The sequence below is a fragment of the Dictyostelium discoideum genome, assembly GCF_000004695.1.
Source record: "Dictyostelium discoideum AX4 chromosome 2 chromosome, whole genome shotgun sequence".
NCBI classification, from domain to species: domain Eukaryota; phylum Evosea; class Eumycetozoa; order Dictyosteliales; family Dictyosteliaceae; genus Dictyostelium; species Dictyostelium discoideum.
This window is the reverse complement of record NC_007088.5, coordinates 6,082,165-6,107,305: the sequence shown is the minus strand read 5'-3', so window position 1 is coordinate 6,107,305 and position 25,141 is coordinate 6,082,165. Positions and strand designations below refer to the sequence as shown.

Sequence of the window (25,141 nt, the reverse complement as noted above, 5' to 3'; positions counted from 1 at the left end):
CGTAGAATCACTAGACCAACCGTTGTTCCAGATTTTGGTCTTTTATGTGATCTCTTGTGGGCTGATCCTGATAAAAACATTCAAGGTTGGGAAGATAATGACCGTGGTGTCTCCTATACTTTTGGTGCCGACGTTGTCGAATCATTCTTAAAGAAACACGATCTCGATTTAGTTTGTAGAGCTCATCAAGTTGTAGAAGATGGTTATGAATTCTTTGCTAAACGTCAATTGGTAACCCTCTTTTCCGCTCCAAATTACTTTGGTGAATTTGATAACGCTGGTGCTATGATGGGTGTCGATGAAACTTTAATGTGTTCATTCCAAATTTTAAAACCTGCCGATAAAAAAAAACTTACAAACGATAGTAATGGTAGACCATTAACTCCTCCAAGAAATAAACAACAAAAACCAAAAAAATAAATTAAAATAACTACTTTTTTTAAAAAAAAAAAAAAAAATAAATAAAATCTCAACCACACAACACATATCAGTCAAACTTTAAAGTCAACCAATTACTTTTAAAAAAAAAAAAAAAAAAAGAAAATCAAAAAAAAGTATCAATCATAATTCAACAATAATAATAATAATAATAATAATAATAATAATAATAATAATAATAATAATAATAATAACAACAACACAAACAAAAACAACAACAAAACCTATATTTCTCTCAATTCTCAACACAACCAACTTCTCTTTTTTTTAAAAAAAAAAAAAAAAAAAAAAAAAAAAAAAAACAAAACATAAATATTTATAAAATAAAAAATAATAATATTTTTTTGTATCCATAAATAGTTTATTATTTAATTTATTAATTGATTATTATTTGTATTATTATTTGTATTATTATTATTATTATTATTATTATTATTATTATTATTATTATTATTATTATTATTATTATTATTATTATTATTATTATTATTATTATTATTATTATTAATAATATTACTTTTGTTATTTGTTTGTTGTTTATTAATTTCTTCTTGAAGATTTGCAAATTTTAGGAAAACTTTTTCCAGACTTGAAGATGAAGCAGAAAAATCTAAAATCTGTAATCTTTGTTTATTTGATTGTAATATTCTAAAGATTGTTGATAATGATTGTTGATTTTGACTTGGTAAATCATAAGAAATGAAACGACCTAATCTTTCAACTCTTGTTGCATTTGGAAATGTTTGAGCCATAAAATTATGAATTTCATAGGAATTATTTAAATAATTGTTTGGAATGATATCAATTGTATAACCTGAACCATATTTATGTTTTAAATGATTTGGTGTACCAATACATCTAATTTTACCATCAACCATTATTGCAACTCTATTACAACATTGATTAATTTCATTTATACTATGAGTTGTCATAATTATTGATTTGTTTACTTTTAATTCATCAATTAAAGAATGTAATTCATTTCTTGAGATTGGGTCTAATGAAGTTGATGGTTCATCTAATAGTACAACTTGTGGATCACCAATTAAACAACATGCAACTGATAGTTTTCTTTTTGTACCACCACTAAGATCCGATGATTTCTTGTTTTTAAATGATTGAATTGAGAATTTGTTAATGTAGAAATCAATTTCATCTTCAAGTTCTGATTTTGTAGTGGTAATTGATTTCAATCTTGAAAATAGGTATAAATGTTCATAGATTGTTAAGTTTTCAAATAGAATATCATTTTGTGCACATGATCCAATGGATTGAAATACATCTTTATCTTTATCAATTGATTTACCAGATAGGTAACCATCGCCTTGATCAGCTTTCAATAAACCAGTTAATAGATTTAAACATGTTGATTTACCACTACCATTTGGACCTAACAATCCAAATATTTCATTCTTTTCAACACTAAACCAAATACCATCAACTGCTTTCTTTATTATACTATTCTTTTTAGTTGCTTTTGTACCACCACTACAACGTTCAATTATTGATGGTTTATCTAATGTTGGTTTTGGTTGTATAAATTGTTTATAAATTCCATCAACAACTATTTTTGGATAAGAATTATTTTTTTTATTATTATTATTATTACCACCACCATCTCTTACTAATCTTTTAATCTTTTCTTTTTCATTTAATACATCATTATCTTCAATAATTTGATTATTAATTATTGATTCACTATCTTCATCATTAATAATTTCATTTTTTTTTGGTTTTTTATAATTATCAATAAAACTAGAAAATTAAAATATCGCCAAAAATAATAAAAAAAGAGAATTATTATTATATTATTATTATTATTAATTTTTTTTTTTAAAAAAAAAACTTACTAAATTAAAATTAAATAAATTAAACCTGATAATAATTGAATTAAAATTGTATATGATACAGTTGAAGAATTATTATATGTTAATGCTTTTAAACCATTACAAAATGAAAAAGTTGGTAAAATTGATAATAATAATTCAACTATTAAAGGTGTAGAAGTTGGAAAAGCAACCGATATTAAAGCAGATGGTATTGAGGTAACAATTGATGTGAAAGGGTATAACCATTTATTTGCAGTTTCTTCTTTATCGAATATAAATTGAAGTACGAATCCAAATGGTATTGCAGATATACCAAATGTTAAAAAAAGTAAGAATGATTTACCACTATTATCACTATAGATTCCATCAATTTTAAAAGAGTATAATAATATCCAACCAATTATTGTTGGTATTAAAAATATTAAATAATCAAATACTAAATTTCCAAACCAATATACGCTAGTTCTAAGTGAATTTAAAATTAAATGATTCTTGAATCCCTTATCTCTATCTGTGACGATCAATATTGCAAAATAGGGTATAAAAAATACAAATCCATATTGTAATATCATTGGCATTAATAAATAAAATGCATCAAATGTTACTTCACTTGATAGTACTGTTATGGTTTCATTTAATTGTAAATTAATTCCATTAATTTTAACTATTTATAAATAATAAATAATAAATAATAACTATTTAGTAAAAATAAATAATTGATATATTATAATTTTTATTTTATTTTATAAAAACAAAAAGAAAAACACTTACATAATGATATAAAAAATGAATGTACAAAAGATGGAATTGATTCAATTGAAGAATTATAATAAATATTTATACCATTTGAACCAATAAATGATATTCCATAATCTAATGATGATAATGATTTATTTTCAATATAATTTGGTAAATCTGTATCATCATCTAAATAGGTATAATTTAGAGAATATTGTAATTTCATTGTATTTATTAGAGTTTCTTGTTGTGAATTTAAAGTTTTTGGTGTAATGAATATATTATTATTATTTAAATTATTATTTGTTTTTTGAAAATCTGATCCTGGTCCAAAAACTAAAACATTATTCAATATAATTGATGCTCCAATTGAAATCATTGGTAATAAAATACCAAGTATAAAGAATTTTTTATCTCTAATCTTTTAAAAAGATATTATAATATAATTTTTATTTTTTATTTGTTTTATTTTATTTATTTTAATTTCAATTTTGTATTTATATATATACATAGAGAGAGGGAAGATTAATATATATATATATATATATATATAATTTTGGTGGTAATATTTTTTATTATATAATAAATCAATACTTACTGATAGTTTTGTTCTAAACCAAAGAATCACTAAAAACTGTGATAAGAAAGATGGCCTTTGTTTATGGTTTTTATTTTGATGTCTCATTTTAAAGTATTAGAATTTCCACAACGAAAAAATAAAAAAAAAAAAAAATCATCTGTTTTGTGTTTGCTAAAAATAAAATTAAAAAAACAAAAATAAAAAGTGAAAATATAAAAAAAAAAAAAAAAAAAAAAAAAAAAAAAAAAAAATTAAATTGATTTTTCTTATTAAAAATAAAAACAAAAAAAAAATAATAGAAATAAAAATTACTATAAATATTTTTAAGAATATGTACATGTGTAGCTAATTTCTTTTGCTAAAAATAAGAAAAAAAAAAAAATCAATTATTAAGAAAATATTGAATAAATAAATTAATTTAGAAAAATAAAAAAAAAAAAAAAAAAAAAAAAAAAAAAAAAAAAAAAAAAAAATAAAAAACAAAGGTAATAAATATTTTGAAATTTATAATTTTGTCCACTGAATTATCTTTTTTAATAAAGCAATCAAATAAATAAAAGTAAATTAGAAATTAAACCTATTCAACCAAATCAAATCAAATCAAATCAATTTTTTTTTTTTTTTTTTTTTTTTTTTTTTTTTTATTATTTATTTTATTCATTTTTTATTATTTTTTTTTTATTTATTTTATTATTAAATTTATAAAAATTTAATAAAATGAATAAAATAAATATTAATTAGCATTGGATTTGTTGCATTCCTTTAATTGGCTTTTAAAAATTTGTTCTTCAAGATTATTAACTAATGAACTATAGTCAGAAAATAATCTTTTGAATTGTTTATCATCAACTTGGTTTGAAAATTTTTCATTGATGATTTCAATTAATTTATTATCAGTTTTAAATAATTTTTCTAAAGCCATTGATTTATTTTCATCATGTTTTTCATTAACATCTTCATCATCATCATCCTCCTCTTCATCCATTTTTTCATTTTCAACACCATTTTCTTCATTTTCGTCATCATCATCATCTTCATTTTCTTCATCTTCTTCTTTATGATGACTAGTTTCAATTAATTTATTAAAAATATCAATAATTTGATTGATGACATTTATTTTTTTATTTTCATTATTTTTAATGAAATTTTTGTATAATTTTTGATATTTTGGTTTTAAAAGAATTGAAATTATAATTGAAGATAATAAATTATTAATTTGAAAATTATTATTATTATTATTTTTGTTTTTGATTTTTTCCATTTTTGATAGTGAAATTAATTTTGATTGGTCTAATTTATTTGAAATAAAAGTAGAATCTTTATTAAAGAAAGGATCAAATGATTGGTAATGATAATTATTGAGAATGTAATCTAAAGTTTCTGTTAAATTTGGTAAAGTATTACCACATTTAAATAATTCATTATAATTTTTAGTATTAAATAATATATTAATAAAACTTGGATAATATTTATTAAATTGAATGAATTCTTTAAGTTGATTTAAATTTAAAATGAAAATTGCCATTCCAATAACATTTTCTGATATTTTAAAGTATTTGAATGGGCCACCAATATCAAAATTGGATTTATTATTTTCATTATTATTATCGCCAATATAATAAAGTGATGATGAAAATAAATTTGTTTCAACTTTATTTGGGAAACCACCAACTTTGAAACCATCTTTATCCAATAATGATTGAATGAATTCTAAATGTTTGAAAAATAAATCTACTCTTCTTATTGTTAAAAAATATTCTAAATCTTTGTTTAATTTATCATTTAAATAATTTCGAGCACCAATTTCATATCCATCAACACATGTTAACTTTTCATCAATTGGTGTAAGTGATAATTTATTTACCAACATTTCCAATACATGATCAAATGAATTATTAAAAATGAAATTAAATGTAAAGATTGAAGGATCTAAGTATCTTTTAATGTTGAAATAGTATTCATCTTTTTTTTCTCCTCCAGCTTGCATAGACTCTGGATCATTACAATCATATGATTCATACGACCCACCTAGACACTCTAAAAAATAATCCATACCTGGTCTTTCGAAAATGTATCTAATAAATTTGGGTGATTTTATATGTAGATAGAAAAATGAGTGAAATAAAGTTTGCTCAACTGGAAATGCATAATCTGTTAATAATTTGAATACCTTTTTAACAATTTCTTTTGAAATATATTTAGTTTGAATAATTGATGCATATAAAACATTTATAAATTTAATAACTATTTGACTTGATTTAATATTTAAATAAGATTTCTCAAAAAACAATTCCAAAAATTTAATAATTGATTCAATAAAATTTGGTATTTCTTTTTTTGTACAAACTTTAAAATTAATTCTAAAAATTTCTCTTTTAATTTCTTTTTTCTTTACTATTGATTCTAAAAGTTTAATATGATTATGTAAATCAAAATTATTGAATATTAATTCCACATTATCAGGATTACATAAAAATATATAATTATCATCTTCACTGTTTTCCTTATCATAAAAAAATCCAATTGAATTTAACAATAAATGAATTGTATTTTCTGCTATTGAATTAAAATTAATTTTAATATCCAATGAAGATAATGATGGTTTTTTATGTTGTTGGTTATTATTATTATTATTATTATTATTATTATTATTATTATTATTATTATTATTATTATTATTATTATTATTATTATTATTATTATTATTATTATTATTATTATTATAACATTTAAAAAATTGATTTAAAAAAGAAAGGAATCCATGTTTATTAAATTTACTAAATATATCATTATCATTGAGGAAATTGAATACTTTCAATAATTGATCATTTGATAATTTTGATAAATCTGATGTTTGATAGTAATTATTTAAATGATCTATTGATAAAGTTTTTAATTTTTCAATATTTCCAAGAGAAATTTCTTTTGCAAATTTGAGTTTTTCATCTAAAGATTCATGATGTAATGGAAAAGTTTTAAAACCTTTAAATTTTGATGATATTGATTTATTTGCAAGTTGATAATCTTGATTAAATTCTAAAATCTTATGTTTTTTATCGAAAATGTAATCGTTTATCTTTTTATTATGATATTTAGTATGTAGTGATGTATATATTCTAATAAAATCAATATATTTAGATTTTTGAATTTCTTTTAAATCATTACTTTTACTATTATTTTTATCTGATTTGTTGATATCATCACCATTTGTAAAATGATCTAAATGATTAAAATTCTTTACAAACCAATTTAAAATATTTATACTAAAATTTTGAATACAATATTTTAATATTTTTGAAATATCTTCAGGTTTTAAATTTCGAATATGAATATCTTCAAATTCATCATATTTATTTAAATACCATAGAATTAAATCTCCAAAGTACCATTGTTGAGTGGAATTTAAAATTAATTGATTACTTAATTCTTTAAATAATTTTTGATCATCTAAATCTGTACCATTATTATTATTATTATTATTATTACTACTGCATTTAATATCCAAAATTGTATGATCTATCATTTCTTGTTTAAAACCAATAATTTTTAAAAAACATATTAATTTTTCATTTGAATCAATGTTTTCAAATGATGGGCATTGATTAGTAAAGATAAAGATTCCAGTATCAGCTAATTTATTAATTATTTCAAATTCATCGAGTTTTTTAATTCTTATATTTATTTTCCAATCAGTAACATCAACTTGTTGTTTGGTTTTTATTTTTTTAACTCTTTTTTCAGATTCTTCAGTTGGTTTTGTCGTCGTTGTTGAGTTTGGATCTTTTGGTAAATTATAAAAATCAGGAAAATTATCTAATAGTATTGATAACTTTTTAAGATATTCACTATCATCATTAATGGCACCACCATTTACAGCTAACTCGTTTAAAAAATTATTTTTAAAGTCATCTGATACTATTTTGTTTTGTTTTTGATATGATGATAAAATAAATGAAAAAGTTGATGAATTACATTCTACTAATAGTAATGAACTTTCTGGTATTTGATAATTGTATGGTTGATTCACCAATATTTCCAATGCTTCTATATTATTTGCTTTTATTGATAGTTTAACGATTGGTAATGATGATGATGATGACAATAATTCATTACTTTTATTTTTTAATAATAATTGAAATAATTCTTTAAATGATGTATTGAAAATTTCAAAATCATTATTTTTAATTGATAAAAAAGAGTTTAATGAATGTTTGTTAATTTCAATTTGTTCATTTGCTATTAATTTACATTTTAATAATTGGAATAATTTCTTTTCAATCATCAAATCTAATGATAAAATATATTTAAATTTAATTCTATTTAAAAAATGGTATTGTTGAAACTTTTCATAAATTATCCATTCTGTTGAATGAATCTTTTCAAAAATTTCTGAAAATAAATAACCATTTCTAAATACCTTCCAAAATAATAATTCAAAATAATTTGATTTTTTTAATTCTTCATTTTCTTCTTCTTTTTCAACTTTTTTTATTATTGTATTAATTTGTGGTTGGATAATTTGAGTTGGTTTTCTTTTTGGTGCCATTTTGAAAAAATATTTATATGTTTTTTAAATCATATTATTATTATTATTAAAATATCAATATATAAAAAAAAAAAAAAAAAAAAAAAAAAAAAAAATGGCTCGTTTTTGAAAAAAAAAAAAAAAAATCAAAAAAAATTTTTTATATTAATGTTGTGGTTTAGAATAAAAAAAAAAATTCTTTGAAATATTGATCGAAATTTCCAAAAACCACTTAAAATATCATGATTTTTACACAATGACGCCATTATTATTTATCTGATCATTTTTTTTTTTCCACTCAAAAAACTGAGATTTTTTTTTTTTTTTTTTTTTTTTTTTGGTGGTTTTTTATAATAAAATAAAATATTTGTTTAAATTAAAGAGGTTTATTTATTAAAATAAAAATTATTTGTTTAAATTAAAGAGGTTTATTTATTAAAATTTTGGTGAAATTGTGTTATTAGAAATGTTTGATCATTTATGTGAAGATTATATTAAAAAAAAAAAAAAAAAGTGATTTAAAGTTTTTTATCATACTAAATTAAATTATCAACAAACATAGATTTAATTTTTAATTATCTAATTCAAATATTTTAAAGTTTTTTTTATTAAAGTTTATATACTTTTTATTTTTTATTTTTTATTTTTTTTTTTGATGACCACATACCTTATTATTTCTTATTTTAATCCAAAATTTTCAAAGATTTTCGCACTTTTTTTTTGAGTTTTTTTTAAGAAAAAAAAAAATTAAAAAAGTATAAAAAATAAAAAAAAAAAATTGCCCTCAATATTTTAATTTAAATAAAAATAAATAAATAAATATATATAAATAATATATAAATAATTAAATAAATATTAATTAGTAATAAATAAATTTTAAAAATGTTTAATAATGATATTGATGATGAATTAAGAAAGATTCAAAATCTTTTAGAAAATAGTTATATCTCTGAAGAAGAATTTAAAAGAAGAAAAAATGAAATTTTAGGTGTTTCTGGTAATAGTGGAAATCCACCAACTGTTTCAACAACAACTACAACAACAAATGACTATAATAGTACTTACAATAATAACTATTATTATTCAACTCCAACAACCAATACATCATACAGTTTAAGTACAAGTGATATGGAAGTTGATGTACCAGTAATTCCAATTTTAAATAGTGAAAGCACATATGATTATAATGATAATAATAATTATAATAATAATAACAATACACCAACCTATTCATATACAAATAATAATAATTATAATAATAATAGAAATAATAATAATAATAATAATAATAATAATAATAATAATAATAATAATAATAATAATAATAGAAATAATAATAGAAATAATAATAATAATAATAATAATAGAAATAATAATAATAATAAAGAAATAAAATATGAAGAACCAAGAAAAACAGCATTTGCAGATATGTTTATAACAAATCTTAAAGATGAATATGCAAAAAAAGCGGAAAATGAAAGAAATGCAAAAGAAATAAAAAATGAAGAACCAAGAAGAACAGCATTTGCAGATATGTTTGAAAAGAAAAAGAGTGATGAAGATGTTTTAATTAAAGCAATGGAACAAAGTATGGATTTAAAAATTGTAGAGGTTGAAGGTGGAGAAACTCAATCACATATTAAATTCCGAGCACTAAGTCCAAACCCAAAGAAAGTGTATGTTGATTTGAAAGGTTGGACTAAAGAATCCTATGGTAATCGTAGTGAGCCATCAGTGAATACTGATGATTGGAAATATCAGAAAATGAAACAACAAAACATTTTAAGAAATCGTTTGATTTGGGATAATGTCAATGGATTGAATGCATCAGAAAACAATTGTAATATAAAGTTGGTGGGGGGTTGCGATATTTCGTTCCCAAAAGAGAGTAAAGTTGATGCGGTGGCCTCAATCGTTGTGTTGGAGTACCCAAGTTGTAGAGTGGTTTATGAGAGTTATAAAATGGTGAAATTGACTGAACCCTACGTCGCAGGTTATTTAGCATTCAGAGAAGTGCCCCACTTTTTAGATTTATGGAATGCCATGATAAAGAAATTCCCGCAATTCAAACCAGATATAATGATATTGGACGGCAACGGTGTCAATCATCAACGTTCAGTTGGGGCTGCTACCCATTTTGGTATTATCGCTAATGTACCAACAATTGGTGTCGCCAAGACTTTGTTGGTTGCAAAGGGTATAACACCAGAGTTCATTGAAGAGGGTTTAAGTAAATCAAATACTGTTGAAATGATCGATAGAAATGATAAGAATCGTATCATTGGCCATGCTTTTCGTAATAATGATGGTGACATAATTTACGTTTCACCAGGTCATAAAATGGATGCTCATACCAGTTTACAATTGGTTCATAAATGTTTAACAACTCAAATTGGTAAACAAGTATTCCATCGTCCAATTCCTGAACCAACTTTCCAAGCTGATCATTTATCACGTGTATTTATAAAAACATTTTATAGACATTTTGAAACAAAATAATTTAAAAAATAAAAAAAAAAAACTAAAAAATAAAAAAAAAAATGAAATTTCATACTATTTTCCTGTCCTTCCAAACCCATCTTTTTTTTTTTTTTTTTATTTATTTCAAAATTTTTATATTTATTTTTTTATTTTTTTTTTTAATTTTAATTTTCACTTTAAAAATCTTTTTTTTTTTTTTTTTTTTCATTTTTCAAAAATATCAACAACAAAACAGTGCTAAATTAATAATAATATGTTTGAAAAAACTGTTATATATCTGTTATTTGAAAAGAAAAAAATAAAATAAAAATAAAAAAATAAAAAAAAAATGGAAGAAAGGACACCTAAAAAATTAAAGATACTTGAAAATGAAAAAGAAATAAATAAAGAAAAACCATATGAATCAAAACAACAAATTAATGAGAATGATATTTTAAATTTTAATGGGTTTGATCAATTACTTACATTAATTCAAAATGAAGAATCAATTGAAATTAATAATAATAATAATAATAAAAATAAAAATGAAAATGAAAATGAAGATAATGATGATGAAGATGAAAGTATTAAAGAATCTGAAGCAATACTATTTAGTTTAAAAAATAATTTTGTATATAAACCTGTAAATATTAAGTCAAATGAACAACAACAACAACAACCCAAAATACAAATACAGAATAATAATAATAATAATAATAATAATAATAATAATAATAATAATAATAAAAATAATAATGAGAAAAAGAATGATAATGAGAAAAAGAATGATAATGAGAATGACCAAGAAAATAGTAATAAAAATATTAATGATGATTGTGAAACTTCAAATAAATTTATTGACAAAAATTATAAACTATCAACATTTTTACAAAAAGCAAATGACGAATTGGAAAAGAACGAAGCCTTAATACACTTTGAAAAGAGAATAATAGAACTTGAAAGTGAAATAGATGTATTAAAGTATTTATTAAAATTATTATAAAGATATTATTATTTTTGGTCAAGAACTTTTTATTAATCTTTTAAAAAAAAAAAAAAAAAAAAAAAAAAATACCTATATAAAAAAAAAATAGAGAAAAGTTAGAATCAAGGGATAATGAAATTTTAGATTTAAATAGAATGTTAAGTTCAAGGAATAAATTTTTAAATTCAATCCCAAGAGAGTTATTACTAAATTGGATCGTTACCAATAAAATCGTGTTGGCAACTAGTGACACTAATAATCATTTTAATAAAGATAATCAATAGTTATGGATAGGGAACTAATTAAGGAAAAGGAACTAAAAAAAAAGGAAATTCCTGGAAAGAGAAAAAAAAATTCCAAAATTATTTAATAGATTACCTAATTTCCATTTCAGAATTTGATTTTTATTTAATTTTTCTTTTTTTTTTTAATTTTTTTTTTTTTAATTTTTTTTTTTTTTTTTTGATTTTTAATTTTTTTTTATTTTTTTTTTTGATTTTTAATTTTTTTTTTTTTTTTTTTTTAATTTTTAGTTGAGAATCATAAATTAAAAAACAAAGAAGTTGAAAATTATACATAATGGCATTCACAGAAATTGCAAACCTAATTAGTTCAAAAAATTTTAAAGCAATTTTAGATTATTGTCAAAGACAAGAGATTGAATCAAAGGTAAATTTTTTTTTTTTTTTATTTTATTTTATTTTATTTTATTTTTTTTATTTTGTATTTTTTTTTTTCAATAATTTCTTATTAATTTCCTAAAATTAACCCATAATATTTAATGTAGAATATAGATTTAATTAAAAGTTATTATGGTGTTTATCTCCTTTCATATTTAATTAATAATGATCTGTAGGTTATTTCTTTTTATTATTATTATTATTATTATAATCTCTTTTTTTTTTTTTTTTTTTTTTTTTTTTTTTTTTTTTACTAATTTATAAAAAATAATAAATAAATAAAGGATAAACGCAAAACACCTTTGGAAAAGAATACCAAATGATTTCAAACAATCAAATCAACAATTAAAAAATATTTATACAATTATTAAATCAATTTCCCAAACCAATCCAACAATAACATATACTTCACTTTCAATTAATATTGGTGATGACTATACACCATTTATTACAACATTAAAAGAAAATTTCCAACAACGTACTTTTGAACTCATTTCAAATGCATATTCTTCAATCACTGTTAATGATTGTAGTTCATATTTAGGTATTTCACCAGAGGATACAATTAAATGTATGTGATTTTTTTTTTTTTTTTTTTTTTTTCCTTTTATTTTTTAAAAAAATATATATATATATATATATATATATATATATATTAATACTAACAAAAAAATTAATAATTATAAATTAATAATAAAATAATTATATATAATAAAGTTACTACATCCAAGTGTTGGGAACACGATAAAGCTAGTAACACCTTAAAACCAGTTCCAATTCAAAAACAATCATCGGAACTTCCAACTGGAAATCAACAAATTAGAAGTTTAACAAGTTATGTACTCTTTTTAGAAAAATCGACATAAAAAAAAAAAAAAAAAAAAAAAACAAATTTGTACCAAAAAATATAAATTGTGAATGTTATATTAAAAAATAAAGATATAAAAAAAAATCAAAAAAAAAAAAATCAATAATAACAAATAAAAAAAGTAATCGAATATATTGTATAAAAATAGAACAATTTAATATTTTATTTTTATTTTTATTTTTATTTTTATTCTATTTTTATTTTTATTTTTATTTTTATTTCTATTTTTATTTTTATTTTATTTTTATTTTATTTTATTTTATTTTTATTTTTATTTTTTTTCCCGGCTCTTTCCCATTATTTTTCTGAAAAAATTTTATAGAGGAAAAAAAATTGACTCCAAAAATTAAATAGTTTTTTTTTTATCTTTGGAAATTATTTTTTTAATGAATAAATCGGACCCTTTAAAAGGTTCCGGGATAAAAAAAAAAGGTTTTTTTTTTTTTTTTTTTTTTTTTTTTTTTTTAAAAATTTTAAGAAAAAAACAATTTTTCCCTTCAAGGCCGGTTAAAAACCACAAAAATGTGGTTAAAAATTTTTTTTTTTTTTTTTTTTTTTTTTCATTTTAAAAATTTTTTTTTTTTTTTTTTTTTTTTTTTTCATTTTTTTTTTTTTTCATTTAAATATTTTTTTTTTTTTTTTTTTTTTTTTCATTTTTTTTTTTTTTTTTTCCTTTATAAATAATTTTTTGTCGACTCTCACAACACATAAAACAACAATTATTACTAATCTTAAAATTAAATAATTGTTTTATTTTATATTAATTTTTTTTTGTATATAATCACTCACAGCTTTTATTTAAACACACTCATACCATATCAAATTATTTTTAATAATAAATAAAAAAAAAATAACATACAACAATCATTTAAAAATTTAGATATTACATTTATTTCAATTTTGTCATAGTACCTTTTTTTTTTTTTCTTTATTTTTTTATATAACTTCTATTATTTTTAAATATCAAATAAAAAAAAACAAAAAAAAAAAATAAAAATAAAAATAATAATAATACAACAAATTTTATTTTTGAGAAAAAAATCACAAATAAAGACAAATAAAAAAAAAAAAAAAAAAAAACACTTTTTACTTTTTTTAGGAAATCATTTTACTTAATTGTGTTAATTATTTACCAAAAATTCAATAAAAATCAAAAAACTTTTTTTTTAATAAAAAATGAGCACCGCAACCACTACATCTACACCAGCACAAAATGTTGATCTTTCAAAACATCCATCTGGTATTATTCCAACCCTCCAGTAAGTGTTGTGTGTTTTTATATTTTTTTTTTTTTTTTTTATTTTTTAATTTTTTTTTTTTTTTTTTTTTCTTTCTTCTTTTCAATCACTGCAACCCATTGAAGTTATTAATCAAAAAAAAAAAAAATTTTTTACTTTGATTTTTTACCTTTTTTTTTTTTTTTTTATTATCATTTTTTTTTAAAAAAAAAAAAAAAATAGAAATATAGTTTCAACAGTAAATATGGCAACAGAATTAGATTTAAAAGCAATTGCATTGGGAGCAAGAAATGCAGAATATAATCCAAAACGTTTTGCAGCAGTTATTATGAGAATTAGAGAACCAAAGACAACAGCATTAATTTTCAAGAGTGGTAAAATGGTTTGCACTGGAGCAAAATCTGAAGATGCAAGTAGATTTGCTGCAAGAAAATATGCAAGAATCATTCAAAAATTGGATTTCCCTGCAAGATTTACAGATTTTAAGATTCAAAATATCGTTGGATCTTGTGATGTCAAATTCCCAATCAAATTAGAACTCTTACATAATGCACATACATCTTTCACCAATTATGAACCTGAAATCTTTCCTGGTTTAATCTATAAAATGATTCAACCTAAAGTAGTTTTATTGATTTTTGTCTCTGGCAAAATCGTCTTGACTGGTGCTAAAGTTCGTGAAGAGATTTATGAAGCTTTTGAAAATATTTATCCTGTACTTTCCGCCTTTAAAAAAGTTAATGCAATTACTCAATAATTAATAATAACAATAACAATAATAATAATAATAATAATAATAATAATAATAATAATAATAATAATAATAATAATAATAATAATAATAATAATAATAACAATAATAATAATAATAATAATAATAATAATAATAATAATATTAATCATTCAATTAATAACAAATAATCACATTTTTAAAAGTAACCGTATATCAATAATTAATATCAAACCACTTTAATTACCATTCATCATCCATCATCATCAACCATCATCATTATCATCACCATACATACACAAGAATCGTCTAAACCAATAATAGTAATAAACAGAAGTGCTCTGTTGTATATATCTATAAAAAAATAAAAAAATAAAAAAAAAAAATAAATAAATAAAAAAAATAATAAAAAAAAAAAATCTAAAAATAAAAATAAATAAATAAATAAATAAATAAACCAAAATAATAAGAACAAAATGAAGGAAAGGAGAAGAAAAGAAAAAGAAAAAAAAAAAAAAAAAAAAAAAAAAAAAAAAAAAAAGGAAAGGAAAGGAAAGGAAAGAAACAATGAAAAAGAAAGAAAACTCATTTCTAAAAATTGTTTTAGTATTTAAGTTAAAATGGCAAAATCCATATATAATTTAATTTAAACTCATCCTCTCACGAAATAACAAAACTAAAAAGAAAAAATAAATAAATAAATAAAAGGGTGTTTCAAAAAAAAAACTTTTTTTTTTTTTTTTTTTGGTTGGATGGTCGATCTTTATATATATATGTATTTATTTTTAAAATTTTGTTTATATGTACAATTATATTTATGTTGCGGATTTTTTTTTTTTTTCTTTTCTAAATTTTATTTTTTTGGTGTTGGTTCTTTTGATTCTAATTCTTTTTGAAGTCTTTTTTCATAAATTCTTTTCTTTGATGCATCAACCCATTCTCTTTTCATACCAATTAATCTTTCTGATGTGGTGCTATTAATAAAAAAAATTAAATAAAAAAAAAAAGTAAATAATTGTTTTAGTGTTCCAAAAAAAAAAAAAAAAAAAAAAAAAAAAAAAAAAAAAAAAAAAAAAAAAAAAAAAAAAAAAAAAAAAAAAAAAAAAAAAAAAAAAAAAAAAAAAAACTAAAAGAACCAATTATATTAGTTTTGTTCTAAATTAAAAAAAAACTTACTATTCAACTAAACAATTTTTCATGAGTTGTTGTAATTCTCTACATTCCCAAACAACTGAAATATATTTATCTTTTGAACAATCTGCAAATGCTGCAACATGACTTGAACATTCTTTTAATGATTGATCTTTTAATTTTTGTCTTAAATAACTATCTACTGCTGCTGGTAAAACTACCTCTGAATCTGGAATTTCTAAATATTTTTTGTCTTCTGGGTCAAGTGTTGATTGTCTTGGTTTTGACATTTTATATTTTTATTTATTTATTTATTTATTTTAATATGGAATGAAAATTATGAAAAAAAAAGAAAAAAAAAAAAAGTTTTTTTGGTTTGAAATAAAAAAAAAATAACATAACGCTTATTATTGTTTGTCAACAAAATTTTCAGTTTTTTTTTTTTTTTTTTTCAAAAAAAAAAAAACCGAATCCACCATCAAAACTAAAATTTTTTTTTTTAACTCATCCTTTTATTTTTACGTCAAAATCGTATGTAGTCATAATATACATATAATTTTATTTTATTTGATTTGATTTTCCTGAGGCATTTCAATTCATCTTCAATCCTTCTTTAAAATCATCAATCCATATCAATCTTTCATTATCTATCATCAATCATACCTATTTCAATCAATCATCACAAAATTTAAACTATTCAATAGAATGAAATCAAAGGGAATATAACTAACTAAATATTTTTAAATAGAAAATGGATAAAGCTGCCGTCGTTGTTCGTACCAGAAAGGTCTTAACCAACCGTCTCCTCTCAAGAAAGCAATTCGTTGTCGAAGTTGTTCACCCAGGTAAAGCCAACGTCTCCAAAAAAGACTTAAAAACCACCATTGCTAAACTCCACAAAGTTGCTGACCCAGAAACCATCTTCCTCTTTGGTTTCAAGACTGACTTCGGTGGTGGTAAATCAACTGGTTTCGGTTTAATCTATGACAACTTAGAAATTGCCAAGAAATACGAACCAAAATACCGTCTTGCACGTGTAAGTAATTCGTTTCATTTTATACTCTCAACGACAACAATAATACAATATGATCATCAATAACCAGTGATGTTGTTGCGGGTATCACTTGCTGATCATTTCATTAATGAACCATTTAAACTAATCAAATTATTATAATTTTAATTTTCTATGTAAATTAAATTATAATTAAAACTGTATCTTTTTTTATTTCCATGTTCGTATTATTATTATTTTCTACTTTCTACTTCATTCTATTTTCATTAAATAATAGGCTGGTTTATACACTAAACCACAAACCTCAAGAAAACAAAGAAAGGAAAAGAAGAACCGTTTAAAGAAAGCTGGCAAGAAAACCGCCAAAAAATAAACTTATTAGTAATAATAAATAATTTTTACTTTAAACAAAAATTTTAAATCAAGTGTTTTTATTTTTATTTAATTGTGTTTTTTTTCTTTATAGTTTTTTAATAAAATCTCAATCGTTTGGTTGCCATTTCATTTTTCATCGAAATTTTTTTTTTTTTAATTTATTTTTTTTCTTTTTATTTTTTTTTTTAAATTTTTATCACCACACTGTTTTTTTTTTTTTTCCAAACACACACAATAAAATTTGGTAATCATCATTTAAAAAGTTCACCCCCAAAATAAAAAAAAAATAAAATAAAATAAAATAAAAAAAAAATAAAAAAACAAAAAAAAAAAAAAAAAAAAAAAAAAAAAAATTAAAATGTATGTTTCTATTTTTAAAAAAAAAAAAAAAAAAGAAAACACCAAAACAGTTTGTAAAATGAATTAAAATAATTGTGAAAATATAAATTAACAAACTATAATTTGGGTTCATATAAAAAAAATACTTAACAACTTATCACATTGCAAATTCAATTACATAAAACATTTTTTGCAATAGTTTTTTTTTTTTTTTTTTAAATAAAATAAAAACAAAAAAACAAAAAATCATTAACACCTCTTAAATTATTCATATACAAACATATATATATATAAATTTGCCCACAATAAAATAATAATTAATAATTAATAATAAAAATAATGTTTTTTAAATATATAAAGAATAGAATGGGAAATCAATTAGGAACTCTTAAAAAGGAAGAGGTAGAGCTCCTTCAAAATTCATCACATTGTAAGTGTCTTTTTTTTTTTTTTTTGTTTTTATGACCATTAAAAAAACAACAACAACAACAACAACAACAATAACAATAACAATAACATTTAATTAACCAAAAAAGAATGAATTAGTTGATTCTAGAGAATTAAGAGCATTATATAAACAGTTTAGAAAAGATTCACCATCTGGAACTATTAATAAACAAGAATTTAAAGAGATAATGACACAAATGGGTGTAGGTGATCAATTTCTACAAGATTTATTATTTAATGTATTCGATAAAAATAAAGATTCAACAATAAACTTTCAAGAGTTTGTATGTGGTTTGTCTTCAATAACTAGAGGTACTCCAGAGGAGAAAATAGAATGTAAATTATTTATTAATATCATCATCATTATCATTATATTTATTTATCATTTATTAATATTATACCCTCACTTTTTTATTTTTTATTTTTTATTATTTTTTTTTTTATAAAGTTGCATTTTCATTATATGATATCGATGGTAATGGATATATAACAAGATCAGAGATGGAATCAATTTTAGAGAGCATGTATAAATTAGTTGGAACATTTGTAACATGTTCTGGTAAAAAGTTTGATCCTCATGATTTAATAGAAGAATTTTTCGATTCAATGGATGATGATGGTGATGGTTATATATCCTTAGAAGAATATAAAAGAGGAACTTTAAAAAATCCTGACATAATTCAAGGTTTAAAATTATTAAATCAATAGTGTTTTGATTCAATATATATATTAGAATTAAAGTGGTGTAAATAAAATAAATAAAAAAAACATTTAATGAAAAAAAAAAAAAAAAAAAAAAAAAAAAAAAAAGAAAAAAAGAAAAGAAACCAAAGGATATTATTATTATTTTTTTTTTTTTTGGAGAAGTGGTCCAGTTTTTATTTTTTGATTTAAAAAAAAAAAAAAACTGGATTCGTTTATTTTGTTTTATTATTTTTCATATTATTGGGAATAATGGTTTTTTTTTTTTTTTTTTTTTTTTCAACAACTAAAAATAAGTAAATCAACAAGAGCAAACATTAAAGATGATTGACTATTTTCAATTTTAACAGTTAAGAATGATTCTTCATAAATTGTTTGAGAGGAAATAGTATTTGCTTTTTTAACACCCATACAACCATCTTTAATTTGAGTGTTGAAAAATAATTGAAGATTGTTTAATGGGTTCTCTAATGGGTAGTTTCTAATTTTAATTTCAAAATTAAAACTACTTTCAACTTGAAGAGCACCAGTTACAGAGAATGTGTCGTACATATTATAAAAATCAACTACTTTGATTTCAATTGTTGGTGAGAATTGACCAATTTGTATAGTTGTATTATAGTGATAGTAAATACCATTGTAGGCAGTTTCAATGGTTTTATCCCACCCGTTGAAAATTATTTTTGAGAATGGTTTTCCATTTGGTAAAACTTCTTGTAAGAATATTAAAGAGTTGATGAAATTATCATTTGGTGTTGGAATTATGTTTTCACAATTTGTACCAGAATAACCAGTATTACAAATACAAACTGGTGGAATACTGGTGGAATTACAGACCCCATTACCACCACAATCACCTTGACATCCGGAACTACAAACAAATTGTTCAGTGATATTTAAGAAACAATCACTACCACTCCATGGAGTGAAACATTTACATTCTCCATTAATGCATTGACCATTTCCATTACATTGACCATTTAAACCTGGACATGGAGATGAGCATACTACATTTCCCAAGAATAGATTATATTGAATTGAATTTGAATCAATCCCCCAAACATATAAATTTTGTTGACCTTGTTCAGTGTAGATATTTACATTATAAAGACCATCTGAAACGCTCCAATCCTCAAGATTGGTTCCAAAAATATTTGTATAGATAACATTTGAAATAAATTTTACATTAAAAGAACATGAGGTTGAGTACAAGGTTGGAGTAGTTTGAATTACATAGATAGTACTTGATTGGGAGTTGGTAGTTTCAAAAATTGAAAATAAAAATATTGAAATAATAAATAAAAAGAAATATTTTGACATTTTAAATAATATTGATTATATTGTTTATATTTAAAATTGATTAATATAAAAAAAAACCAGTTTTATTTATAGATTTTTTTTTTAGTTGAAGATTTTTCAAAAATGTTTTTCGAAATTACAAGAAAAGTGCCAAATGCGATTTCTAAGAAATTTAACTTAAATCTAGAGAAGATCTATAGAAAAAAAAATAAAATAAAATAAAACAAAATAAAATAAAATCATTTTCTCCACATTTAATTATTATAAACGATTTAATCATTTTAAATTAAATATTAATAAAAAAAAAAAAAATCTTTGTTCCGAGCTATGATTAGGTTTATTTTATTTTTTAATAAATTTTACAATGTTTTTTATTAATTCTTTTATTATCTTTTGTTTTTTTTTTCCATTTTTTTTTTTTTTAATTTTATTCATTCATTTCGACATCAGTATTTTGATTATGAATTGGAGAGTTATTAACACCACTATTATTAGCAGTATTTGAGCTTGAGTATTGTTTTTCTCTATTTTCTTTTTTTATAAGGAAATGATCTAATTCTTCATTGAAAAATTGTTTTAATAAAATTGGTATTGTTAAATTATTATTACTAGTTGTGATGGTAATATGTCTCTTTATTATATCAATCATTTCTCTATTACTTGAAACTGTTTGATTTCTTTGTAAAATATCAAGTTTAAATCCTTTATTTAAAATAAAACAAAATTCTTCCAACATTTCAATATCTTTTTTTTTGAAAAAAAAAAAAAAAAAAATGAATGAAAATTAAAATAATTAGTAATAATAATTAAAGATGAAAAAAAAAAAAAATAATAATTTTACTTACTAATTATATAATCAAAAAATCTTGGAAAGAAATAACCAATTTGTAAATCTTTTTTAACTAAATTTGATAGAGGTATTAAGTTTGGATTTTGATTTGGAGTACCTTTAATTTCATTAATAATTTGATAGAATCTAGATTTATAATAATTCCAATAAGCTTGATAGAGAACAGTGATTTCACCAACCATACCTAATCTTTCATAACAAGTTGCCAAAGTATCTATACACCAAAATAATATTTCTTCTTCACTAAAAACTGTTAAATATGGTTTAATTGTTTTAAAAGTATGTTTAGAAGGTACTAATTGTTGATTAAATAAATCATTATTTAATGATGAATTTGAAGAAGAAAAAGAAGAAGAAGATGATGATGGTGGTGGTGGAATTGAAATTGAAATTAAAATCTCTAATAAACAAATGATTGAATCTTCAATCTCTGAATGATTAGTCATACCAATATTTAATAATAATCTATTAAACCATAATTCATCATTTGGATTAAATAATCTTTTTTTACTATCACCAATTGGTATTAATGTATTAGCACCATCTAATTTCTTTATCATCGTTTTAATATCTTTATAATATTTTAATGAAATTGAATATGATTCATAAAATGAATTTTTCATAAAATAAAATAAAAAAAACAATTACTAATTAGTATTATTATAAAAAACAAAATTTAAAAATAAAAATAATAATAAAATAAACATTTACATAATAATAATGAGAATCAGCTAAACTATTATATAGCCAATAAAATTTAGAATTATTCCAAGTTGTTGATAAAATTCTCTTAAAATCATTTATCCAAGGTTCTTGATTTAAATCATTAAAACATTCCATACAAAGAGTTAAATGTTTAATTGCTTCAGTTTGTTGTTTTGTAAATACAATCTTTGGGAATTCATCATCAAATGATGATTCATCATCAACATTTGAATAATATAAAACTTGATGAGTAATCATTGATAAATTTGGTTGTTGACCTTGATTATTATTATTATTATTATTATTATTATTATTATTATTATTATTATTATTATTATTATTATTATTATTATTATTATTATTATTATTATTATTATTATTATTATTATTATTATTATTATGATAAGATTGTTGATTACTATTACTATTATTATTGATGATACCATTACTACCACTACTACTATTACTATTACTATTAAAATTAGCATCAAATAATAATATTTGATTTTTCTTTAAAGTACCAATAGTTTGAATATTTTGTTTTTCAATATTTGAAGAACCTGTAACTAAAAATTTAAAATATCTCCAACTACTAATATACAAAAGTGATGATAATAGATAAATACCTAAATGAATTTCAAATTCATAAGAGTCATTACTTTCTTGAGAGTTTTCATCATTTTCATCACCCCCATTACCTTCTGAATTACGATCAAAGTAATCGTTTCTTGCTTTCTCTGGATTTGATAATAAATTAATTGTAAAATTTAATATTGAATTATTTTGATGTCTTTTTAAATGTTTACCAGAGTCTGCAAATTGTTGAAGGAATTTTTGAATTTCTAAAATCGATTCATCTGTAATATCATCACCTTTGCAAATATAATATTTCCAACATTGATCTACAATCTCTAATTTACTAATACTACTACTACTATCACTACCACTACCACTATTTCCTTTAATATCTAATTGTTCAAATTCTTCATTTTCAATATGAAAAATGATTGGTAAACAAAATCTATTAATTGGTAATAAAAATAATTCAATTTCACTTGTTAAACTTTTCTTCTGTTTTTCAATATCTTCTTCATCCTCTTTTGACCCTTTTTGTTCTTGTTGTTGTTGTTGTTGTTGTTGTTGTTGTTGTTGCTTTTGGTCATAGTCATCTTCATCAAAATATGATTTCATTGGTAAAGGTGGTTCAATTTCTATTTTACTTGAATATTTATTTTTATATTGATTTAAACTTTGAATACCATTAAACTAAAAATAAAAAAAAAACAAAATAAATTAATAATAATACTAATAATAATAATCTTTTTAAAAAATTAATTATTCTTACCCAAAACCTTTTAATCTTTGACTTTATATCTTGATCTTCTTTTTTGGAACTCTTTATAAATGTTCTAATTTTATTTTCAAATTTTCCTTTTATCAATAAATAAAGTAAAATAGAATATTCATAATTTTCATTTTCATTTAAATATTGACATGATTTTTGAATTAATTCTAATATCTTTAAAAAATTATTATTATTATTATTATTACTATCATCATTATTATTATTATTATTTTTATTATTATTATTGCTATTGTTTTTATTATTATTATTATTATTATTATTATTATTATTATTATTATTATTATTATTATTATTTAATAAAAAAGTGATTGGATTAAAAAATTTATTTAAATTATCAATTTCAGAGATATAAAATGATAGATGATTTAATGATTTTGTTAATTTATTTAAAATTGTATTTAGTTTTAAATATGATCTTTTATTTTTTTTATTTTCATTACTACTACTACTACTATTATTTGTACTATTATCATCACTGTCTATGAAAATTTTTTGAAATTGATCTCTATAATTTTTTTTTATGAAATCATAATACTCTAAATCTTCAATTTCCTTTTCTAAAAATTTTAAAACAACTAAAACTATATATTCTTTAAAAGAATTATTATTAAACCTAAATATTTAATTATTTATACTACTAATTAGAAAAAGTTTTGAATTGAATAAATAAATAAATAAATGTGATTGTTGTTGATTTTTTTTTTCCTACTTACAACCTCCAAAATAACTGTATTGAAATATCAAAATCTCTTTCCTTTATTGATATGAGGTATCTCTGAATCTAAAATTTATATAAATTGAAAAAAAGAAGAATGAATATTATTATGTGTATTTAAGATTATAAGATGTGCGCCAAGGTGAGTGTTAGTGGTGTGTGGGTGTGTGTAAACAATAAACACCACTAGTGTTATATAACTTACCAATAAATATTGATTATTGTCGAATAATGAAGATGCAAATAAACATAAAGATTTTGCTTCATTTATATTTGAACTCTTGTTTATTCTCTCCAATATATTTTCAATTGAAAGAGAGTTTATTTCTTCGTTATCGACCATCATGGTGATGAATGGGTTTAAAATTAATTAAAAAAAAAAAAAAAAAAGAAAAAAATAATTAAATTTTTTATTTTTTTTTTGAAAATGAAATTTTTAAAAAATGATAATTTTAAAGGGTTATGGGATCAATCAAAAAAAAAAAAAAAAAAATTAAATCAAAAAATAAAATAAAATAAAATAAAACAAATTATTTTTTTATTCTTTTAAAATTAATTTTTCATTATTATTAAAAAGGTAATCAATTTGATTTTCGGCCCATTTTTAATATTTGATTTTATTTTTTTAAATTTTTTTTTTTTTTTTTTTTTTTTTTTTAATAGTTTTAATAATTTATAAAATTTGGTCTTGTATAGAAAGCTGATTTACTTCTCATTGAAATTGTATTTTTATCAAATGATACATTTTGAGTTATAGTATTTGATATTGGATTATTATCATTTGAAATTTTTAATGAGAAAGAAATAATTGATTCTATATAAAAAAAAAAAAAAGAAAATTAGCAAGGGTTTATTTATGATAAGATTTTTTTTTTTTTAAAAACATACTTGATAACATTTTTTTATATTGTTATTATTGATCTTATAGTTTTTATTTTTTTATTTTTAAATTCTTTAGTTAAAAAAAAAAAAAAAAAATCCTTTATCAATTTTTTTTGTCAAAAAAAAAAAAAAAAAAAAAAAAAAAAAAAAAAAATTATATTAAATTAAAATGGGGTGAAAATAAAAATAAAAATATAATTATTTCAATCTAATATTAAAATGTTGTAATCAATTGTTGTTGACATAC

General features: G+C 20.2%; 13 protein-coding genes across 13 annotated transcripts in view; 7 read left to right on the top strand and 6 right to left on the bottom strand.

The window, feature by feature from the left end:
* pppB (protein phosphatase 1, catalytic subunit) overlaps positions 1 to 420 on the top strand; it is a gene marked incomplete at both ends in the record, with an annotated part of 966 nt that extends 546 nt beyond the window's left edge. Inside the window, one exon of the mRNA XM_638547.1 lies at positions 1 to 420. This exon is cut by the window's left edge and continues 546 nt beyond it. Within this exon, the coding sequence (XP_643639.1) occupies positions 1 to 420 (420 nt within the window).
* A 386-nt stretch (positions 421 to 806) lies between these two features.
* abcA11 (ABC transporter A family protein) lies at positions 807 to 3,690 on the bottom strand (the record flags this gene model as incomplete). The annotated part of the gene is made up of 4 exons (XM_638546.1): positions 807 to 2,193; positions 2,289 to 2,931; positions 3,039 to 3,426; positions 3,604 to 3,690. 4 exons carry the CDS (start codon positions 3,688 to 3,690, stop codon positions 807 to 809), a joined length of 2,505 nt encoding a protein of 834 aa, XP_643638.1.
* A 628-nt stretch (positions 3,691 to 4,318) lies between these two features.
* On the bottom strand, positions 4,319 to 8,131 carry DDB_G0275937 (hypothetical protein; the record flags this gene model as incomplete). Its single annotated transcript, XM_638545.2, has 1 exon — positions 4,319 to 8,131. The coding sequence occupies one exon, from the start codon at positions 8,129 to 8,131 to the stop codon at positions 4,319 to 4,321; it is 3,813 nt and encodes a 1,270-aa protein (XP_643637.2).
* An 861-nt stretch (positions 8,132 to 8,992) lies between these two features.
* Positions 8,993 to 10,609, top strand: DDB_G0275469 (hypothetical protein; the record flags this gene model as incomplete). The annotated part of the gene is made up of 1 exon (XM_638544.1): positions 8,993 to 10,609. One exon carries the CDS (start codon positions 8,993 to 8,995, stop codon positions 10,607 to 10,609), a length of 1,617 nt encoding a protein of 538 aa, XP_643636.1.
* A 310-nt stretch (positions 10,610 to 10,919) lies between these two features.
* On the top strand, positions 10,920 to 11,839 carry DDB_G0275935 (hypothetical protein; the record flags this gene model as incomplete). Its single annotated transcript, XM_638543.1, has 2 exons — positions 10,920 to 11,551; positions 11,665 to 11,839. 2 exons carry the CDS (start codon positions 10,920 to 10,922, stop codon positions 11,837 to 11,839), a joined length of 807 nt encoding a protein of 268 aa, XP_643635.1.
* Positions 11,840 to 12,134: 295 nt separating this feature from the next.
* On the top strand, positions 12,135 to 13,101 carry CSN8 (COP9 signalosome complex subunit 8; the record flags this gene model as incomplete). Its single annotated transcript, XM_638542.1, has 4 exons — positions 12,135 to 12,224; positions 12,343 to 12,407; positions 12,520 to 12,806; positions 12,953 to 13,101. The coding sequence occupies 4 exons, from the start codon at positions 12,135 to 12,137 to the stop codon at positions 13,099 to 13,101; spliced, it is 591 nt and encodes a 196-aa protein (XP_643634.1).
* A 1,178-nt stretch (positions 13,102 to 14,279) lies between these two features.
* On the top strand, positions 14,280 to 15,098 carry tbpA (TATA-binding protein; the record flags this gene model as incomplete). Its single annotated transcript, XM_638541.1, has 2 exons — positions 14,280 to 14,362; positions 14,564 to 15,098. The coding sequence occupies 2 exons, from the start codon at positions 14,280 to 14,282 to the stop codon at positions 15,096 to 15,098; spliced, it is 618 nt and encodes a 205-aa protein (XP_643633.1).
* Positions 15,099 to 15,924: 826 nt separating this feature from the next.
* On the bottom strand, positions 15,925 to 16,492 carry DDB_G0275933 (hypothetical protein; the record flags this gene model as incomplete). The annotated part of the gene is made up of 2 exons (XM_638540.1): positions 15,925 to 16,045; positions 16,248 to 16,492. The coding sequence occupies 2 exons, from the start codon at positions 16,490 to 16,492 to the stop codon at positions 15,925 to 15,927; spliced, it is 366 nt and encodes a 121-aa protein (XP_643632.1).
* Positions 16,493 to 16,953: 461 nt separating this feature from the next.
* Positions 16,954 to 17,587, top strand: rps24 (40S ribosomal protein S24; the record flags this gene model as incomplete). Its single annotated transcript, XM_638539.1, has 2 exons — positions 16,954 to 17,238; positions 17,492 to 17,587. The coding sequence occupies 2 exons, from the start codon at positions 16,954 to 16,956 to the stop codon at positions 17,585 to 17,587; spliced, it is 381 nt and encodes a 126-aa protein (XP_643631.1).
* A 707-nt stretch (positions 17,588 to 18,294) lies between these two features.
* Positions 18,295 to 19,083, top strand: ncsA (calcium-binding protein; the record flags this gene model as incomplete). The annotated part of the gene is made up of 3 exons (XM_638538.1): positions 18,295 to 18,358; positions 18,475 to 18,711; positions 18,824 to 19,083. 3 exons carry the CDS (start codon positions 18,295 to 18,297, stop codon positions 19,081 to 19,083), a joined length of 561 nt encoding a protein of 186 aa, XP_643630.1.
* Positions 19,084 to 19,356: 273 nt separating this feature from the next.
* DDB_G0275475 (hypothetical protein) lies at positions 19,357 to 20,397 on the bottom strand (the record flags this gene model as incomplete). Its single annotated transcript, XM_638537.1, has 1 exon — positions 19,357 to 20,397. The coding sequence occupies one exon, from the start codon at positions 20,395 to 20,397 to the stop codon at positions 19,357 to 19,359; it is 1,041 nt and encodes a 346-aa protein (XP_643629.1).
* Positions 20,398 to 20,803: 406 nt separating this feature from the next.
* DDB_G0275707 (hypothetical protein) lies at positions 20,804 to 24,358 on the bottom strand (the record flags this gene model as incomplete). The annotated part of the gene is made up of 6 exons (XM_638536.1): positions 20,804 to 21,120; positions 21,222 to 21,777; positions 21,938 to 23,197; positions 23,277 to 23,910; positions 24,011 to 24,078; positions 24,218 to 24,358. The coding sequence occupies 6 exons, from the start codon at positions 24,356 to 24,358 to the stop codon at positions 20,804 to 20,806; spliced, it is 2,976 nt and encodes a 991-aa protein (XP_643628.1).
* A 319-nt stretch (positions 24,359 to 24,677) lies between these two features.
* On the bottom strand, positions 24,678 to 24,910 carry DDB_G0275641 (hypothetical protein; the record flags this gene model as incomplete). Its single annotated transcript, XM_638535.1, has 2 exons — positions 24,678 to 24,826; positions 24,901 to 24,910. The coding sequence occupies 2 exons, from the start codon at positions 24,908 to 24,910 to the stop codon at positions 24,678 to 24,680; spliced, it is 159 nt and encodes a 52-aa protein (XP_643627.1).
* Positions 24,911 to 25,141: the final 231 nt, after the last annotated feature.